Raw genomic sequence first — 18067 nt, 5'->3', positions numbered from 1 at the left:
GATATATTTTATCTTCTAAATATGACTGAAAAACATTAATCAAATTTATCTCTCCTTAAAGTGAAATATTCCAAATAAAAATAACATTAAAAACGACGTGATTACTTTTTAATATTTTTATTTTTAGTAATGAGATAAGGGACAAAGTCCAGATTTAGATGAAGGGACCGAAAGGTTAAAATTTTCATATTAATATTACAAACACATTTTAGACTGGGCTAAAAATAATTAAAAATATAGAATATATGTATAAATTCTCGTGCAATGCACGATTTATGTTATTTTGATGGTTTTTAATTTTTATAGCTTACATTTAAATATTGTAAGTATTTATAGCGAAAAATTGAAAATTATAATATTTTTTTAGTCTTTTATTATATTGTATGATATAGTAAAAAAATTTATGTTATATATATTATTATTATATGATAAATAAAGATATTGACTTAAAAAAATTAAAATAATTTGTAGAAACTACTTCCACTAATTTTTTGAGGTCGCTATCTCCTATATTACTTTCTCATCTTCACGCATTTTCAAGAGTTACAAATGTCGTTATGTGACAACTTTGAGCCAAGAATTCTAATGGAAAAAGGAATAACCTTAGCTTCAACATTTATGACTAAGATTTTTTTCCCCACGTTCTATGAGTTTATATAAAGCAAAAATAAGAAACAAAAATACGTTCCAATCTACGTTAAATGAATAAAAACAAAAAGTAAATTATAAAAAAAATATAATAAAAATTTGATTGGACAAACTAAATTAAAAATAATATATATTTAATAGGACTGATCGAGTAATCAATATTTACCAAATTTTATAGTGATTTCTAAGAAAATCTACATAAGTATAGTACCCTTAATAAATTGATTTTTTTAGCATTATGAATAATGATATCTAGTAGGTGGGTTGAAGTGTTTAGAGAAAATTATCCTAACTACCCCATTGACCTCATTAATGCATGGATTTATAATTGGTTGGTACAAACTAAATAATAACAATAAGGCTCTCAGCCTTACAGTGATTTTAAACATGTGTAAGATTTTTAATTATCTAATGGTTGAATAGATATTAGTGTACAACTATTCTCTTTGTCCTTAATAGATTGTTATATTTTTTTATTTTAACATGTCTCTTCAATTTTACAATATTTTTATTTTAGATAGTATTCTCAATATTTTTAAAATATATATTCCTTATTTTCTCTCAGTCATAATTTTAGGCACACAATTTAATGGTGCAAATGAATTTAATAATACTTGTATCACTTGTTAATATTAGAATAATTTGAAAAGAGATGAAGTAAGTAAAGGTATTAGTATATTGAAATGTATATTGGTGAGACATGTGCTGCAAATGCAATCAGGATAAAAAGACAAAAGCACCGGAAGTTGACTGAAGAAGGCCGGTTATGGGAATTCAACACAAATAGAAGAAGGACCACATAATATATGGATAATTGAATACTTCCCAATGTCATCATATGGAGATTGGAGAATACAAGCAAGCTAAGCAAGGCATCATCAATACTTGTGACATTTGGTTACATGCATATCAAGCCAAGGATCTCTATCACACCTAACACCTTCCTTATATAAAATGGCAAATATTTTTAAAGTCGGGTATATTAGAGAATACCTACAGATAAGAAGAGACAATAATCACGTGATTGCAAAATTTTCGATAGAAATCATCAATAACTATAAAAATAAATAATAAAAATTAATATAAACCACACAAAATAGTCTAAACTATTAATTTTCAAAATTATTTCGCATAAAGACAACCCTAATACTAAAGTTGTTCAAGAAAAACAAAAGCTCCAAAATAAATGAACCATGTTGCACAATTTAATTAATGTAATAATTATAATGAAAGCTTTAAAAAACCTAATAATTATGAACCCAAATAATCTCTAAATTAAAAGATTTTTGCTAGATTGAACCCTATTACATAATTTAAGTGCAAAATTTGGGCAAAGTTTTGAACTCTAAATGCTAGAGATAGAAGAATTTGGCTAAATACACATTTGTTTTTTTTAGGGATTTTGGGAAGAAATGTAAAAAAAAAAAAAAAAAAAAAAAAAAAACGTTTATTCGTGTAGGCCCCACATAATGGACTTAATGGAATTGTCTATATTTACATTTTTTGCTAGGTATAGTTCCCAACAACAAACAATTTCATTAGGTTCGTTTCATACTAATTTTTCAATTATTTTTTGCATGATGGGAAAATTTGAAAGACACTATCAAAATATTATGAGAAAAAACAAATAAAACCCAATAGTAGTTGGCCATTAATAATGAAATAAAATGCGACCACCCCGATCATAAATATATATGGTGAACAAAATCAAGCTAATTCCTTGAACTTAAAGATATTTTGTGTAGATTGATTGATTCTCATTATTACTAAAAATTTATTTTATTTTTATGTGTCCTACCATTTATTTTTAGGAACCCCAGAACTTAAATAAAGAATGTGTTCTACCCTCCTACCATTTATCAGTTAATGGTTAATGCAATATAAACAAGGACAATATTGACTTTTCTCCACTAGCAACAAAATTAAAGATAATTTTTTGATATGAAATTAATGATACTTTTAACTTTAAGTTATATTTCTTAATTCCTCACTAGAGTAGTGCAAAGGGCATGTTTCTTATTGGAGTCCTGATCCGACTAAACAAATATGTAGGTTTTAAACGGATTGAGCTAGATTGGCTTTAAACGAGTCTTTAATTTACAAAATAAAATGGGCTGAAAATAAGCCTTTATTATTACCTTGTTTCATAAAACTAAGTTTCACTAAATTTGCCTCATATATATTTAGTAGAAAAACAAAAAAAATGACACAAAAAAAAATTGAAAGATAATGGGAAAATAATTGGATAAGATAGAAATGTAAGTAAAATGTAGGGATAAGAAATTAAAAAAGTGATATTTATGGCTAAAAATAGAAACCGAATATATTTGATGAACTAAAAAAGATGAGGCAAATTTATCTCTCACAAGAATTCTTTTTAATATAAGAAGTCAGCTCAGCAATAGGCCGCTCTTACTAACAGCGGCAGATTGCTGAGTTGAATTCCTTTGACTCAACTTAGTAATAGACCGCTGTTTGTAAGTGCGAACAAATACCAAGCCTTAGCATTGGGCTAAAAGTAATTATTTTGAAAAATAAATTTCTCCAATAATTATTTGAGATTTTTTATATAATTTTATTTATTTACTTTAAATTTTCATTTGAAACGTCCCATGGGGCAAAACGGGCGGCCGTAGAGACCGATAACATAAGCACGTAGAACCAAGTGAAATAGTGAATTAGTGATGCGTAGTATATAGAGATAATAGACGTGACATGCGTCATGTAGTGCAATGTATAAGTAAGAGCCATGTTAAAATATTATGGACTACTTCAATTGTGCCTGCATCCACTTACACATAAAAGATGGCACAAAAAAAGACAAAGTTGAGAGGACGATAACACTTCATTGTTTTGATGTCATTAAGTCGCAAATATATCCTTGTTAGACACTTGTTTGTGATGATAAAAAGATTTTTTCGATTGATTCCTAATATAAAGAATGAATAAAATAAAGTTAATCCATTTCCATGCTGAAAAAGGACAATTTAGATGGATAAATCCATTAAAGTCTAGGCATAAAACTTCTAATAGTGCTATTGGGTATTACACACTATGCATTGAGTTATAAACTTTTGATCAAAAAATGCAAAATGCCAAATAAATGTATTGCAATTGCATCGTATACGTTTCAGAAGTTCTCATGATCATAAAAGTAGTTTTACAAATAACATATGAAACTTTGAACTACAGTCACAAGTTAGAAGTCGTCCAAGTCAATTTCATTACCCATAGAGATAGAGTTATTGAGCAGCCCCACAAACTAACATATATCTTTTCAAGAATATTTTATTTTCACTCGTACACATCTTGAGAATTTACCAAAAGATCACCAATGCTAAGAGTAAACCATTCCAAGCACATTTTACTATAAAGATGCTAACTAAAGAGTTTCCTCAAAAAGAAAATAATCTCCCAATAAAGATAGTAATATAAGTCCATTTAGAAGGCCATTGTTTTCTTTCCTGATCTCAAGTTGAAGTACTTGCAAGTTACAACTCACATTATGTACACTATCACTACTCTCTAGCTAAGACCTAAACTTTCTAAGCACTAAACCATCTAACAAAATATAAGGCTATAAGCACAATGTTTTGGAACAACATTTGCAAACTTTAATCTTAGAACTCTTATCATGAATGGAACGAAATAAAATGTATATAAAAAAACTAGCAAAGTAAACATTGTTGTTTAACAATGGCTACTCAACTTTTAAGAAGCTTTTGTACCAATCAAACTATATACTCCTTCCTATTCTAATCATAAAGTAACAAAAAATGCAGTGGATTCATAAATTAATGAAGCAAGAATGTTGTATCATGCATGATAACTCAACAGTAGGTGCTGACGGGCTAGGAAAGAAGTCTAGCAAAGAAGACGCTCAAGTAAACAATTTGATGCCGAATGTGAGGGAGAAAAGTAGGTGCGGAGAAACGTAAGCACTGGACAAGATAAGCATATGATGATTGAATTTCTAGTGAGCAGAGGGGAGGACAAAAACAAGAGGAAAACAGGGACAGTTTTCTATGAATACAAAGTACAAATGCGAGTTGTTCTAAAACGTTACACGTTTACGTTAATTCTCTTAATATTGTTCTAGGACATCATAAAACACAAATCATAGAAGCTGAATTTGGTCAGAAGTTAAGGGAATCAGATTGAACGACAAAACGACAACTACTTCTCTAAAGCTAACACGATAACCATATTAGAACAATCGTTGACAACCATTGAAGGAAAGAATTCACCAGATTTCAGCTAGACTTTTTCCTTTTTCTCCCACAGGATTTCTTTGAAGTAACTTGTCCCTCCTTGGCAGAGGTAGCAGTTAGTTTAGCTCCAACAGCAGAGCTCCAGAGAGCCCTTTCCACATCTGATGCAGTGAACTGCTCGTCTTCAGAACTTAGTTCCTGAGATAACAACTTAATTAGCCTCTTGATGACATACCTAATGAGGACAGACACTCAAAGATACATGTCAAAACATAATATAATTTCATTCTGGTTCACAGATTAGAAAATTATGCAAGACAAGTATAACAAAACCATAACTGACAAGGTTTCTTCATACGGGTTTAAAGCGTGATATAATGATGAATTACTGCATAAGAAGCCAACTACTAGAGTAACGACTTTCGAGCAAAATTCAAAGGTTGGAAGTATTTTACCAGTTACTTGTAAATGGAGCCAAGTCAAGTGTTTGAGGAAAAACTCAACATATTAAAAGCTAAGAGTATATTAAGCTTCTTGATGTTTTTCAAGCCTTAAACAAAAGCTGTAGTGTATAACAAACACTCCCACATGTGAATAGAATCGAAACTAGAATGTAGAGAACTTAAAAGCACACTAATAAATGGGACTTCAAACAGAGGTTTAGAACTTTCAGAAACAAGATGTTTATAGACATACTAACACAGGAAAAGCAGTGATTACACTAAAACCATAAATGATATAGATGGTGTTTGATTACAATTTACTAATGCCAGAAAAATGAACTTATTGTTAATCTCTTACACTATTATTAACAGGATTTCTAAAATTAACTCCCCCTTGCTTCTACAAGGCTCAGCATTTATAGAACGATGGTTACTCGGCAGTCGCCAAGTTTCAAGCTTAGAGCCTAGTGGAAACTGGAAACAAATTAAGCTGACTGGATGAAAGATCTCTTAACTTCTTATCACCTATGTTGTAATTAAAGGGTTGATAATGTAAAAAGCTATCTTTTCCTTCAGATATTGGTCAAATTTCCTAAAAGCCTATGCCTCTTTCACCAGTCAAACACGACTCAAGGCATCACATACATGGTACAACAACCTTGATCAAAATCGATCTTTTCCTTCAGATATTGGTCAAATTTGATACCTCCAAAATATTCAAATGATCATACTAATAAACGGGTTTTGATTTTTTTCCAAGGAAGAAGGCAAATTACTTTTCAGCACCCACAAAAACATTGAACAATATAAAGGACCTGTAGTGGTCATGAAACTGTGAACTCTTGAAACAGTCAAACAAGGAGCACATGTAAAATCCAGTTATCCACCCAATCATCACAACACCATCATCAAAAAATTCAGAATATTCACAATATTCCATTAACCCAATGTTATTAACTTAAGCATGATTTGAGTGAATGTACGCAAACTTAACAAAGAAGTTGTTTCTGATTCTCCCTTTATTTCAAACATCATCTGTGGATTCACATAATTATGAAGTGTAAATAATTTACACCTAATGAATTCCAAAAAAAAAAAAAAGAAAAGAAACTGATACTCCACTATACGTAATTTTCCATGGAATTTTATAATTTGTTATAGAATGTAAACTCTTCAATCTTGATGGTAATCTACAAGGAAGTATCTAAAGAAATTTACAACATTCCATATAGCTAACGAGCACATGTAAAATCCACCCCAACCATCGTCAAAACACCACTATACATAATTCCCATTAGATTTTATATCTAATTATAGAATGTCAACCTCTTAAACTTGAGATGATAATATAGTATATACAGGCAATGGTGGAGTTACTAGTGGGCGACAATCAACCAGCCACCGCTCGCCCTCAAAAGTCGGTTTAAATGATGTATACAGAGTATTTTGCCTCATATTGCTTTAATTCTACTTTTGAGGCACAATAATTGCTTGTCTCATCGTCAACATAACAAAACTGCCCAAATACCAAGAACTTCTAGCAATTTTAAGCCCCTTGGCCTAAGAATTTTTTATGTGATGTTAATATGAAAATCACCCCCGCCCCCCAAACTTCATGTTTCAAGCCTCTGTTTACAAAGGTGTATCTATAAGAATTAAGATATATAGAAGAATAAATGCATGATTCTGATGTAGGTATCCAATTATCAGAGACATGACACATCTTATGAAACATGTCAAAAACACACCAAGCAAGAAGAGGAAAAAATTCAAAAAAAAAAAAAACCACAGACCTTTGCTTTCTCTCGCAATTTATCCGCAAGCAGTAGATATTGTTTCAACGAATAATCTTTTGAATGACCTAACACTGCCACCATAGCCTACAAACAAAACCCAACAAAAACCGTACGCTTCATAAACAAAATCAAACAGCAAAACAATAAAATCAAAATCATATTCGAACACCTTACTTCATCGGACATAAAAGGGGCAACTTGAGGATCATAGGCGGCTAGAACAGCGGAGGCAGTGGCGGGACCCACACCCTTTAAAGCCGTTAATTCCAAAACAGCTTTAGATAAATCATGAGGAAGAGCCAAAAACGCTTTCAGAGATGCCGATTTCACAAGTTCTTCATCAAGGGACGCCACAAAATCTAGTAACCGCGGTCTATCAATTCATTATCAATCAACAAAATTTCTTTTAATTATATGAAACTAAAACTAAAAAGGATGAAATCAAATGGGGTATTGATGTATACCTGAATTTGCCGCGGGTAAGCTTCCATTGCATGAGAGTGTGAAGCTCGGAACGAATGAGGTAGGGTTCCGGAAGACGGGAATGGAGAAGAGAAGGGAGTTGAGTACAGTAGAAATTGTTGAGAGAAACGAGATCAGGTTTGTTTGAAGAGAGAAGATTAATGGTAGATTGGTAAGAAGTTAGTGCTTCTTTCCATGTCTTCAATTCACTGCATTTGAACTCCATTTTTATTTGAAGTATACTTCGTTCTAGTTTTTGCGGGAACAAATGTAAATTTTGGTGTCAGTCAGTTCGGATTAGAACCGTCAATTTTTAATTTGATCCAAAAATTTAATTTAAATGAAAACTTCATCCGTTGTGAATATTGTCGACAATATTAAAAGATATTATTCAAGTGAAATTTTTTATTTGAATAATCTAATTACATACGTTTATAATGAAATGTAGGAATTATGTTCTAAATTTTTAAAAATATAATTATATCTCTTAATTTTGAAGATTTGTGAATTTAATAATTGAGAATTAAAGTATAATAAAGCCTTGATTCCACAATAGTCAATAAATAATAAAACAAATTCTCATTAAAACAATTTTACTTTTTGCATTTTAAGAAGGAAAATAAATGTTTTAAGAAGGTTAATGTGACATTAGTAAGAAGTTAGTGTGCTCAATTTCAATGGATATATATACTCAAACCAGATGATAAATCACAAGTATTTGAACATTATAACTACATAACATAGTGACTTTATTACTCTTTTTCTACATTATTTCATAATTAATCTAAAATACATAAATATGTATAAATATAAATAGTAATAAAAAAAGGAGCAATACAATAACTCTAGTTGTTCCTAATAAAACATAAATAAATGTACATCAAGTGTAGTTTTTAACAGTTGTGGGATCATCGTCAAAAACTTATCATCTTCCACATCTTGTGACAAGCTGCAAGCCAAAAGATGACACCAGAAAAAGGGTTGCGCCAAATAAGAATATGTTAGCCCCTCACACATTCCAGGAAGTCGAAAAATTGATCAACGACAGAAGCATCCTATATTACAACACTTAACCTCAAGCTCACAAAACAGAGCAGAACTACATGGAAACTGTTTGGATGATCTCTACGTTACCACATCGCTCAAGGATGTCGAGAAGACACATTTCTGTACTTATCCTTAGTCCCCTCAACGAGTTCCTCGTTCTCTATTTTGAATTCTTCCTTTCCGATTTTATAGCCTCATAAGACGTTAATACTTCTTTAAATTTTGCTTCAGCAGCATCTGTAGCATTAAACTTTATGTGTAAGTAAACACATAAGAAGATGAGATAATAGTAATCTACAGAGTAATTACTTATCACCTTTATTATCCTGATTCTGATCAGGGTGGTACTCCAATGCCTTTGCCCTGAAGGCTGACTGCAAGATGAAAGAAACAGACACAAGACATTAGAGCTGCCAAAGCGGTTCATGAGACGAGCCAAAAGCAACTAACAAGACATGACCATAGGGTAAATCACTATGCATCATGATTCTTGCTCTTATACCCCTCAACAGAAAGTTATAATAGGAGCTAGAAAACAACAATGCTAATAAAAATAAGGGAAACCAGGAAGCTGGAGCTTTGTATATTAGGATAGGATTAGATTCCAAAGTGTAGATGTTCTACACATGAATACGAAGTCTAGAAATTCATTCAAATATATTACAGCAGGAAAGATACAAAATCCTCTAAATATATTGTTTATAATGGATGCATGAACTAATCATTGTCCAAACAGTCACCAAGATTTAGAGCTTTCCATAACAGACCTAATATCTTTGATGGCAGAATATCTTTGTTCTTTATGACGACAGGAATTATCTATTTTTGCTTTGAACTAGAAACCATCATCCACAACCAGGTGTAAACATAAGTATATTGTTTAATACTTCTATCTCACTTGCTACTAATTTAAAAGAGTAAAAGTTATTTGGAATGTCAGCTGTAGATTTATGGTAGATGAATATAAATGAAAAGAAGCAATATGGCCCAGGACATTTTTGACAGTGATGGTATTATAGGGTTCAGTATCACCTTTCTGGGAGTCGTTATAATGTTGAGGCTTGTTTACAAGTTCCTGATGATGTCAAAAGTAAACTTTAGACAAATTTCAGAAACTAATGCACAACACTCTCAAAGTAAAAGGAGAATACTTGATATACAGGTGAGAAACAAAAACAGGCTGATTATGAGTACTTTTAATGAAAGAGTAAGAGGTAGAATGGATGCCACTGTGAGTAGAACCAAACCAGAATACCAAACAATTCCTAACCAAAAAAAAAAAGAAAAAAAAAGTAAGTGGGTGAAAGAGAGATTTGCCATTGAATTGCTTGTTTTCTTACATCAGTGCCATTCCCTCTAATGTTGTTAATAATCTTGAGTTTCCCATTATGTGTGAAATGATTGCAAAGTTTGGGATTGGACAGAGGCCCACAAATTATCATGAGATTAGGATCAAGTTTGTAAACAAAAAACTGAACTATCTCCCAACCCTGCTGAGTTATTTAAGAGAACAGAAAAAAAAATGTACAACTGTATTGGATGAATGGAGCGATAGCAAAAAACGACACATACACATTCATAGGCCAAAAGGGTCTTTCTTTCAATCTATCAATAAATCAGACAGACAGCCGATAAAGTCTTTCAAAGGCTGTCAATAAAGGTGTCTAGTCTTATTAGTATTCTCCAATTCTGAAAACCCTACCCCACAGCACACACACAGAAAAGGTTGGAAAATGAGCCTTATACAATAACCATACTCAAACAGCTCAGTCGTTTAATGCAAACTCTCGAATAGATTCTCCATTGAAGAGGGTGTATTCAAAATTTCAAATGATTCTGTCAAGTCTGTAATAACCTCAACACTAAATAACACAAAAAATAGAGCAATTGATTTTCTTATGCACTTTTCACCTATGTAGCACAAATCTGCTAAATTTTTAAATGATCCACATAGATATACCTAGATGGAAGGGGTTCAAACAGAGGCAAGAACATAAAACAGCACCTAACTTCGTGAATGAATAAGAAACAAAAAAAAACTTTCTGGTAAAGATTCCAATAAAATTAAAGAATGGTATGTTAGGGTCCAACTTCAATAGAAAGGAAGTGATGAAGCAGTATGGAAGTGTTAAAGTACCTTGATCTCATCATCCGAATATGGTGTTTTCCTTAGCCTGTAAATAAGAACTTACCATGTCAAGTTTAAATGTAAGCATCGGCATTATGCAAAAACATACTTTCATGCTTTTTTCTCAATCGCAAATTTTCTCCTTTTATACGTGAGTTCCTTGGGAGAAACATTGCGTATAGAAACAAACTAAGATAGTACTAATAACTTTCTAAAATCATACATCAGAGATAAAGTATAATTAGGATTGAGACATGATTGTCTGATTTACAAAGCACATTCGACAAGACAGAATTGAAAACCCAAATAGCTCAACTCCAACATGACATGTAGATTTAGCTAGTAGGAGTATCTTATGTGGACTGTCTATACTCTGGACTGCATAGTAAAACTAAGGTTAGTAGGTCTTCCACAGTTTCCACTCAGGTTGAAATATAATTACTCATAATTGCCAATTGCCCTGCATCAAGTGACATGTCTCACTTACTCGTCCATAAATCACACCATACCCACATGTCGTTTGTCTGGTCTTCAAAAAATTAAGTCCGGACCACAAATCCAGTCCAAACTACTGATCCATTCCCTTCAGCCAAATTTTGCTGAACTCAAATGAACTTACAAGTATTGAAATGACTGAGAAAAACTACTCATGAGTATTAAAAATAGAATTTTTAACCTTTGCGTTGAAACAAACCCTAAACCGATAAATTTTCTGTCCAGATCGGTAGACAATTTAACAAGGGAAATACTGTGTTTTGTTAATTTCTGAAGAAACCATATACTATACAAGCACATCGTAGGGTAGCAATAATCGCCGACTTCACGTCTGTTTACAAAAAGCTCCTGTCGTGAGCAGTTAATTCTGCTCTATCTCCAGATTTGCCACTCTCCATTAATCTCCCTCAACTTTGTGCCTACAGCGGTACAGCCTACTGCTCTAAAACTCCAATATTTTCAACTTCCCTGTATAATCTCCCAGAACACCCCTTCGTCATTTTAAGAAAAAAAGAGCTCTCCCTAAAGTGATAGGTGCTTGAAGAAACAGCTATCAATTTCCAAAATTGGCATTATTTTAATTAGCTGGCTGTAAGAGCCCTCCAAAAACAATGATGCATTTGCTCCTACAAAAATCTCAGGCTAACTCAAAAGTATTCTGGAGCATCAACTTATAGATGTTAAATTTAAAGTTCCAAATATTCAATTTGAGGGAGGCTATTAGGTATTTTCTACATTTCTACAAGCAATTATTCATGTAAAAAATTATTGAATGATTTTTCCCAAAGAATTTTCTTGGGTAAGGTCCTCAAAACCTTTAAACTTGTACTATAATGTTAGGTTCATGGGCAATGATAAGATTTTCAATATACCTTTTCATGCCATACTGCTGCTACAGTAGAAACTACATATTGCTGCCTTATGGATTGTATTGAAAACAAAAGAAGACCTAAAAAACAAGTCAAAAAGTTTTGTTTTTATAATTGTGATGGGATAGGCTACAAAGAATCAAACCAGGATCAGATGAGAAGAACAGATTCATTTTAGTCTAGACTGAACCCAGTCCTTGAAAAATCTTAATTACTTATCTAATAGATTTCTGTGCAGACTGACAACATAAACTATGAGTCCTCGTCTTCCAAGTATCTTCTTTAAGGACATCTTTTCATTTATTTGATGCTCCTCTTCATCTATCATCTCAATAACTTTGTTTCAGGTATTTAAAATAAAGGAAATTACATGATATGGGTCATCCATTCAGATAATGTACTTGATACTGTATATGTGTAGTGAGTAAGTTCAAGGGTTAATTATTTACCTATCAAGACCTAAAACTGCATAGTGGCGAGATAAAGAATAAGTTCCACTGTGCTGAGGAGCCTGTTTATAGTTTGGCTTTCGATCTCTAAAGGATGTATCAGAAGTCCAATACCAATCATCCCGCTGGAAATCTTGATGATATGCACCATGCCCATTTTCTTTCCAGCTCTCATAACTTCTTTTATACTTGTTTCTTTCTCTGTTGAAGACACTCTGCATACGACGTATGCGCTCCTAACAATAAAATTTTCAAAGACCATTAACGATGCCAAACTGACAAAGCATAGAAAAGCAAGCATAAAAGAAGTGCTCCAGTTATAATAATCAGACAGTAAAGGACAGCAACTACGAAACGCTGATCCATACAAGAAAATGTGCAAGCTAAAAGTAGAACACATACATCAGGAACTTGGCGAATTTTAGTAAACATATTTAACAAAAAAAGAAACACAATGTTCTGAAACCAAAAGGAGAAACAAAGCGAGGTATATAATACTTCAACTAATATCTTTCATCGTTTGTAAATAACAGTCAATTGAAATCAATCAAGTGGATTTCAAATAGGCAGATTCAACTTAGTTTACTTAAGATTTCCCTTCGCACATAACCCAAAATATGTTACCCTCTCATCACTCTTGCGGAAACTGATAAAACATTCTCCATGCCAACTCAAAAAGAATCAGCGAGCAGGAGTCCGAAAATGCACTCAACAAACACATCAAAGTACTGCATCAGAAAAGAAGGCAAAATGATACAGACATTGACAAACTACAGAAGAAATATGAGGAAGGAACTCAACAAACACATTCCTCATCTAAACAAGGTGCAAGAGAAGGCATCAAAATACTGAAAGGAAAAACAGAATTGAATACTGATACAAGAAGATACACTATAACATTCCAAATTATCTTATTCTTTAAGCAGAAAATTCAATCCAGAGAATAATAACAGATGACCATACCACTCTCTCCATTTCTTCTTCATATTCCTCTTGCATCCGTTGTCTATACCTTCTACGTGCTTCCTCTTGGAAAGATGATCTAAATGAACCACTTCCTCCTTTCCCTGACTGCATCCTGGACATCTGTTGACCCAGAATCAGAAGCAGATATTCAGCCTCTAGAGCAAAAACTATACAAGTAAGGCTATAAGGTAATAGAGCAGGGAGTGAGATTAGCGTTCCAGCACCGGCACACTCTTTATTAATATTGCCATCAGCCAACTTTCCGAACAGAACTGCCAAGATGTTGATTTTATAACATATAGCCATATAGGTGCATAATTGTCCCTGATGATGTTGGCAGACCTAGAAATATAATGAATTTAACATGGGCACTCTAGAAGAAACTCCCAAGTCCCAACTAATCAACTATTGCAAGAAGAAGCTTCCACTATAATGCTTAAGCATCAATCCAACAAAGAAATGATGTGCTAAACAATCATTTTTGCTATAGACAGGTCTCAAATTTTAAATTTACGCCAAATGCATGTTTTTTCAGGTCGGGGAAGGAAATAGAATGTTAATGCACGTAGTCACTCATTGGCATCCCCACTACTGCATTTCATTTCATCAGCGCTAAACCAACAACACACAGCTCCTCTCTCCTCAAACTATGTCTGGGTGACTGGGTCTATAATACTAAAAGCGAAGACAAATCAACTGACTAAAGAGATGAAATAAAAGGGAAAAAATTAATCTGCATAATCTAATATGCTGTCAGGCACACTGATACTAATATGCAGCCACGTTTATACATAAATTGCATTTCACTAATTCTTCAGCATATTAGTTTTTGCAGACAGTAGTTACTAGTCAGTATGTATAGTAAGTGGCACACCTAGAATATTGCTAACATTTCCTAGATCGCAGAGACATTTAAGCACTGTCACTAGCATGGACTGTGGAATAGGTGCATGAAAAATGACATGCTCTCTCCTTTTAACTCAAAAGCGTTGCAGATTGTTCAATACCAAAAGTCTCATATAACAAGAATCAAACTACATGCAATAATTAGAAAAAGCCACAGAAAAAAATACCCACAACTAACACAAAGTGGACAAAATTTTGATTTTCTACTTCTTTTCTTTTTAGAGTATGGGTTGTAAAATTAATAATAGTATAGATTTATAAAATAACATAATATGGACTATAGATGAATCAAATATTCAAAAATCACAACAGAATGAGCAACACTTTCAGAGGTATCAGTAAAACATGAGCCCGTTTATCTGCTTCTGCATGAAGACGATAATACAGTATAAATTCACATAGCGCAATGTATTTACCTGAGAAGAAATCCAATCAACAGTTCGCCCAAACTGTCTCAGTTGTCCAACCTGCCCAAGTTTCAAATTTCAAATTTCGGATGAAAAGAAAACGTAAGAGAATCAAGCAAGAAAAATGATTGAAATTATGTCTATTCTTTCTGTTCAGGCCTGTTAGCCTATTCTTTAATACTCATATTTCTGTCCAATATTACTTCTAGAAGCAGCAAGTGCTAGCAAACTAAAGCCAAAAAAAGAATGTTAGCACTTAGCAGGGTAACACATAGCTAGACCAAATGCGACAAATATAAGAAACTAATCAACCTATGACTTACATTACTGATTCTCCACTTCATCACGTACCTGTTATGTACCTTGGCTTGGGTACAAGGGTCGGGGTATCGAAGTGATCTCTAACTCAGCCTTAATTAGGTATAAAAGGAGAAACTGATGAATGCAAGTTTACAACTCAATTTATGATATCCATTTTTTACATGCTAAACTTTTCAATGATAATTATATTCCATGTACCAACACTAATCTAAGGAAACTAAGTTCATTGAAGTTTTTCATGATTAAATGTGTCCAGAAAAGCTTTGCATGTTGACTCTTAAAAAAATTTACTCTTAAAAGGTTGTGGAGGAAGCTGTTGATAGCTATTTTGCATTAAATAGATAGAGCATTGATATATTCAACACTTCACCTAAAACTTGAAACCCTGTGGAGCCCGGTCCAACAATGTGATAGATAACAAAGGGTGGTTGAGTGGAAAAGAAAACAATGTTTGGAACGCCTCCAAACTGATTTTATTAGTGTCAGTACTGTTATCTTGCCGTTGTAATTAATTCTCTTGTGTCACTTTAGTTCAAGATATATTTTCCATCCTCTTCTGCTCCAATAATATACTGTTAACAGTTTAGAATGTTGAGCTTTCATGTATTGTAATAAACAAACCAAATTAGGGCTTTTGTTTGCAGGTTTCATTAGTGTGTTTTTGGTTGTTTTGGAAGTTGTTTACAACTTAATTTTACAATTTAATTAGGGTTAAATGTTTTAAATCAAGCTTTAATGTTTCACATATGATATCATATCCTAGATAAAAGTTTTAACCCTTTTATGAGAAGCCCCTTGTTGCTTGTAAAGTTCCAAGTCTCATTACTTTAAAAAAGTGAGATTGGAAGCAAATACCTGATCTTCAAGCACAACAATTAAAAATTTTGAGGGCTAATCCTTTTGAGATTTTTCAAAATTAACTACTCGTACGGTCCGTTTGGTATGTGGTAATAAACGATGGTAATGAGAATGAAAATTAGTGTAATTTTGGTTGAAAAATCTCTTAGGTACCTTGATGGTCATGCTTGTCCAACTTCAATCATTTTTTCATAAAATCCATTGTAATGCATTACCATGGCTGCCAACACCGAGAAATATTCCTCACCTAGATATATTTCAAATATCCACACAGATTTACCATGGATCATTAGCTCTAAATTCTTAAAGCATAGGTTAGCCATATTAAACTTGGTTTAGTTAATTAGTTTGGTTAAAAAGAGGTGCGGAGGTTTCCAAGCTAGTTTGATGAGCTTTTGATGTCATTTGCTTGAAGCGATGAGAGCTATGTGTGTTTTTGATCTTTGTGCAAAATGAAAATTGCCATGGTTTGCTCCAATGTTCAACGAGTTCAATCAAAAAGCCTTCTATCTTAAGAGTTAAGGACTATCCCAAATTGCTCCTAAACTTCACTTAAATAACTATTAAAAACCCACCATATAAACCATGAGAATTGAGAGCTCTTATTTTGGTTTTCAACCATTCTTCAAGCTACATTTTTATTATGGGTCTACCCATAAAAATGTTGAAAATTAGGAAAAGCTTCACCAACAGCTTGTTCATACAACACTTGGAAGAAAAAGAAGAGGAGGGAAAATTGCATTTTGGAAACAGTGAAGAAAGCCGACTCGGCAGTTGGGGCATTTTAGCCCTAATTCTCTTCTTTAACGAGGCATACTATATAAACCCCTCCCATAGTTAGGTTTAGGGTTAGCACAGACACAAGAGACAAAAATGAGCCATTCTTGAGAGAATTCTTGATTCATCTTTGTAATCTTTAAAGTTTATAGTGAAAACTTTTGATCTCAATGCCCGTGGACGTGCTATCACATTGATAGTAAATCACGTTAACGTGTGCTTTTCTTATGTTTGCATTGAACTTTCTTATTGTTTCTTTATTGTTATCGATTATTGCTTCTGCTATCGCCTGTCGCACAACACTCAATATTGATAACAAACTAAAACCAGCAAACAAACCCTAATGCAATATTAATCAAACATAATTTTCCATCAATGATCCAACTATACCGTATAATAAATATATAATAATCAAACACAATGGCGAATCAGGTACTATGTGTGCTAAACCAACTCCACTGTCATTTCTTGTGTGATATGTCACACAATTCATCATCAATAAGATTCTAAATCAAATGACTCGGTCCTAGATTTTTCTTGTAACATCATTGTCCACAAAAACATAAGGAATTTCAAAGCAGCAATTATAATTTTTAGTTTATCAATCAAATGCACAAAAAGTTAACAGACTACTGATAATCAAAAAATTTCGAAAAAACTACATACGGCAAAAGTGGTAACAGTAGCGCCAATCAAACTGAAAATTACAATGCCCCATAGTTTCTTCCGATCGTCTTCTTCGTCGGGAGAGCTAGGCGAGTGCCATTGCTTATCGATTGAATGAAAATCCCGACCTTCTGCCATGTCAATTTTGCCTAATTCAAATAATCCAGCCGATTGAAGAGAATGAAATTAGGAAATCGCGGTCGCATGCTTACCGCTATCGCGTTAAGTCTAAGTTTTGGGGGTTCTAGAATCCAGAATTGCTTTCGCCGCCTTCTAAACTACCCTATACACTAGGAGTTCGAATTATTTATTTTAATTATTATTGATTATTGATATTGAAGAAAATGAAATTAGGAATACAATCATTATTCTCAATATACTTAGTAATTTCTTTATTATTGATCAGAAAATTATTTTATTATTTTTCTTACCTTAAGTAGTCTTCTTATTTGATTTTATTTATATCTATATATGATTTGAATAATGTGAAAATCAATTAAAGTGGTGAAAATTAAAAACATATGACATAAAAGTTTAAAAGGGGTATATATTTTGGTAGTAGTTTTGTAAATAATTAGACATTAGCTAAAACTTGTACATACATACTTGAACTATGAA

General features: G+C 32.7%; 2 protein-coding genes across 2 annotated transcripts; both read right to left on the bottom strand.

Annotated features, from left to right (window-relative positions):
- Positions 1-1973: 1973 nt before the first annotated feature.
- On the bottom strand, positions 1974-7879 carry LOC130811145 (uncharacterized). Its single transcript, XM_057677329.1, has 4 exons — positions 7563-7879; positions 7273-7471; positions 7096-7182; positions 1974-5057 (listed from the first exon to the last, which is right to left on the bottom strand). Exons 1-4 carry the CDS (start codon positions 7784-7786, stop codon positions 4902-4904), a joined length of 666 nt encoding a protein of 221 aa, XP_057533312.1. The 5' UTR covers positions 7787-7879; the 3' UTR covers positions 1974-4901.
- A 349-nt stretch (positions 7880-8228) lies between these two features.
- LOC130810346 (uncharacterized) lies at positions 8229-17738 on the bottom strand. The gene is made up of 7 exons (XM_057676365.1): positions 17450-17738; positions 14837-14887; positions 13512-13634; positions 12549-12784; positions 10745-10781; positions 8924-8981; positions 8229-8844 (listed from the first exon to the last, which is right to left on the bottom strand). The coding sequence occupies exons 1-7, from the start codon at positions 17585-17587 to the stop codon at positions 8768-8770; spliced, it is 720 nt and encodes a 239-aa protein (XP_057532348.1). The 5' UTR covers positions 17588-17738; the 3' UTR covers positions 8229-8767.
- Between the last annotated feature and the right edge of the window lie 329 nt (positions 17739-18067).

Source organism: Amaranthus tricolor, chromosome 4 (assembly GCF_026212465.1).
Source record: "Amaranthus tricolor cultivar Red isolate AtriRed21 chromosome 4, ASM2621246v1, whole genome shotgun sequence".
In the NCBI taxonomy this organism is placed as follows: domain Eukaryota; kingdom Viridiplantae; phylum Streptophyta; class Magnoliopsida; order Caryophyllales; family Amaranthaceae; genus Amaranthus; species Amaranthus tricolor.
The sequence above is the reverse complement of the archived record's forward strand: the minus strand, read 5'-3'. Positions and strand labels throughout refer to the sequence as shown.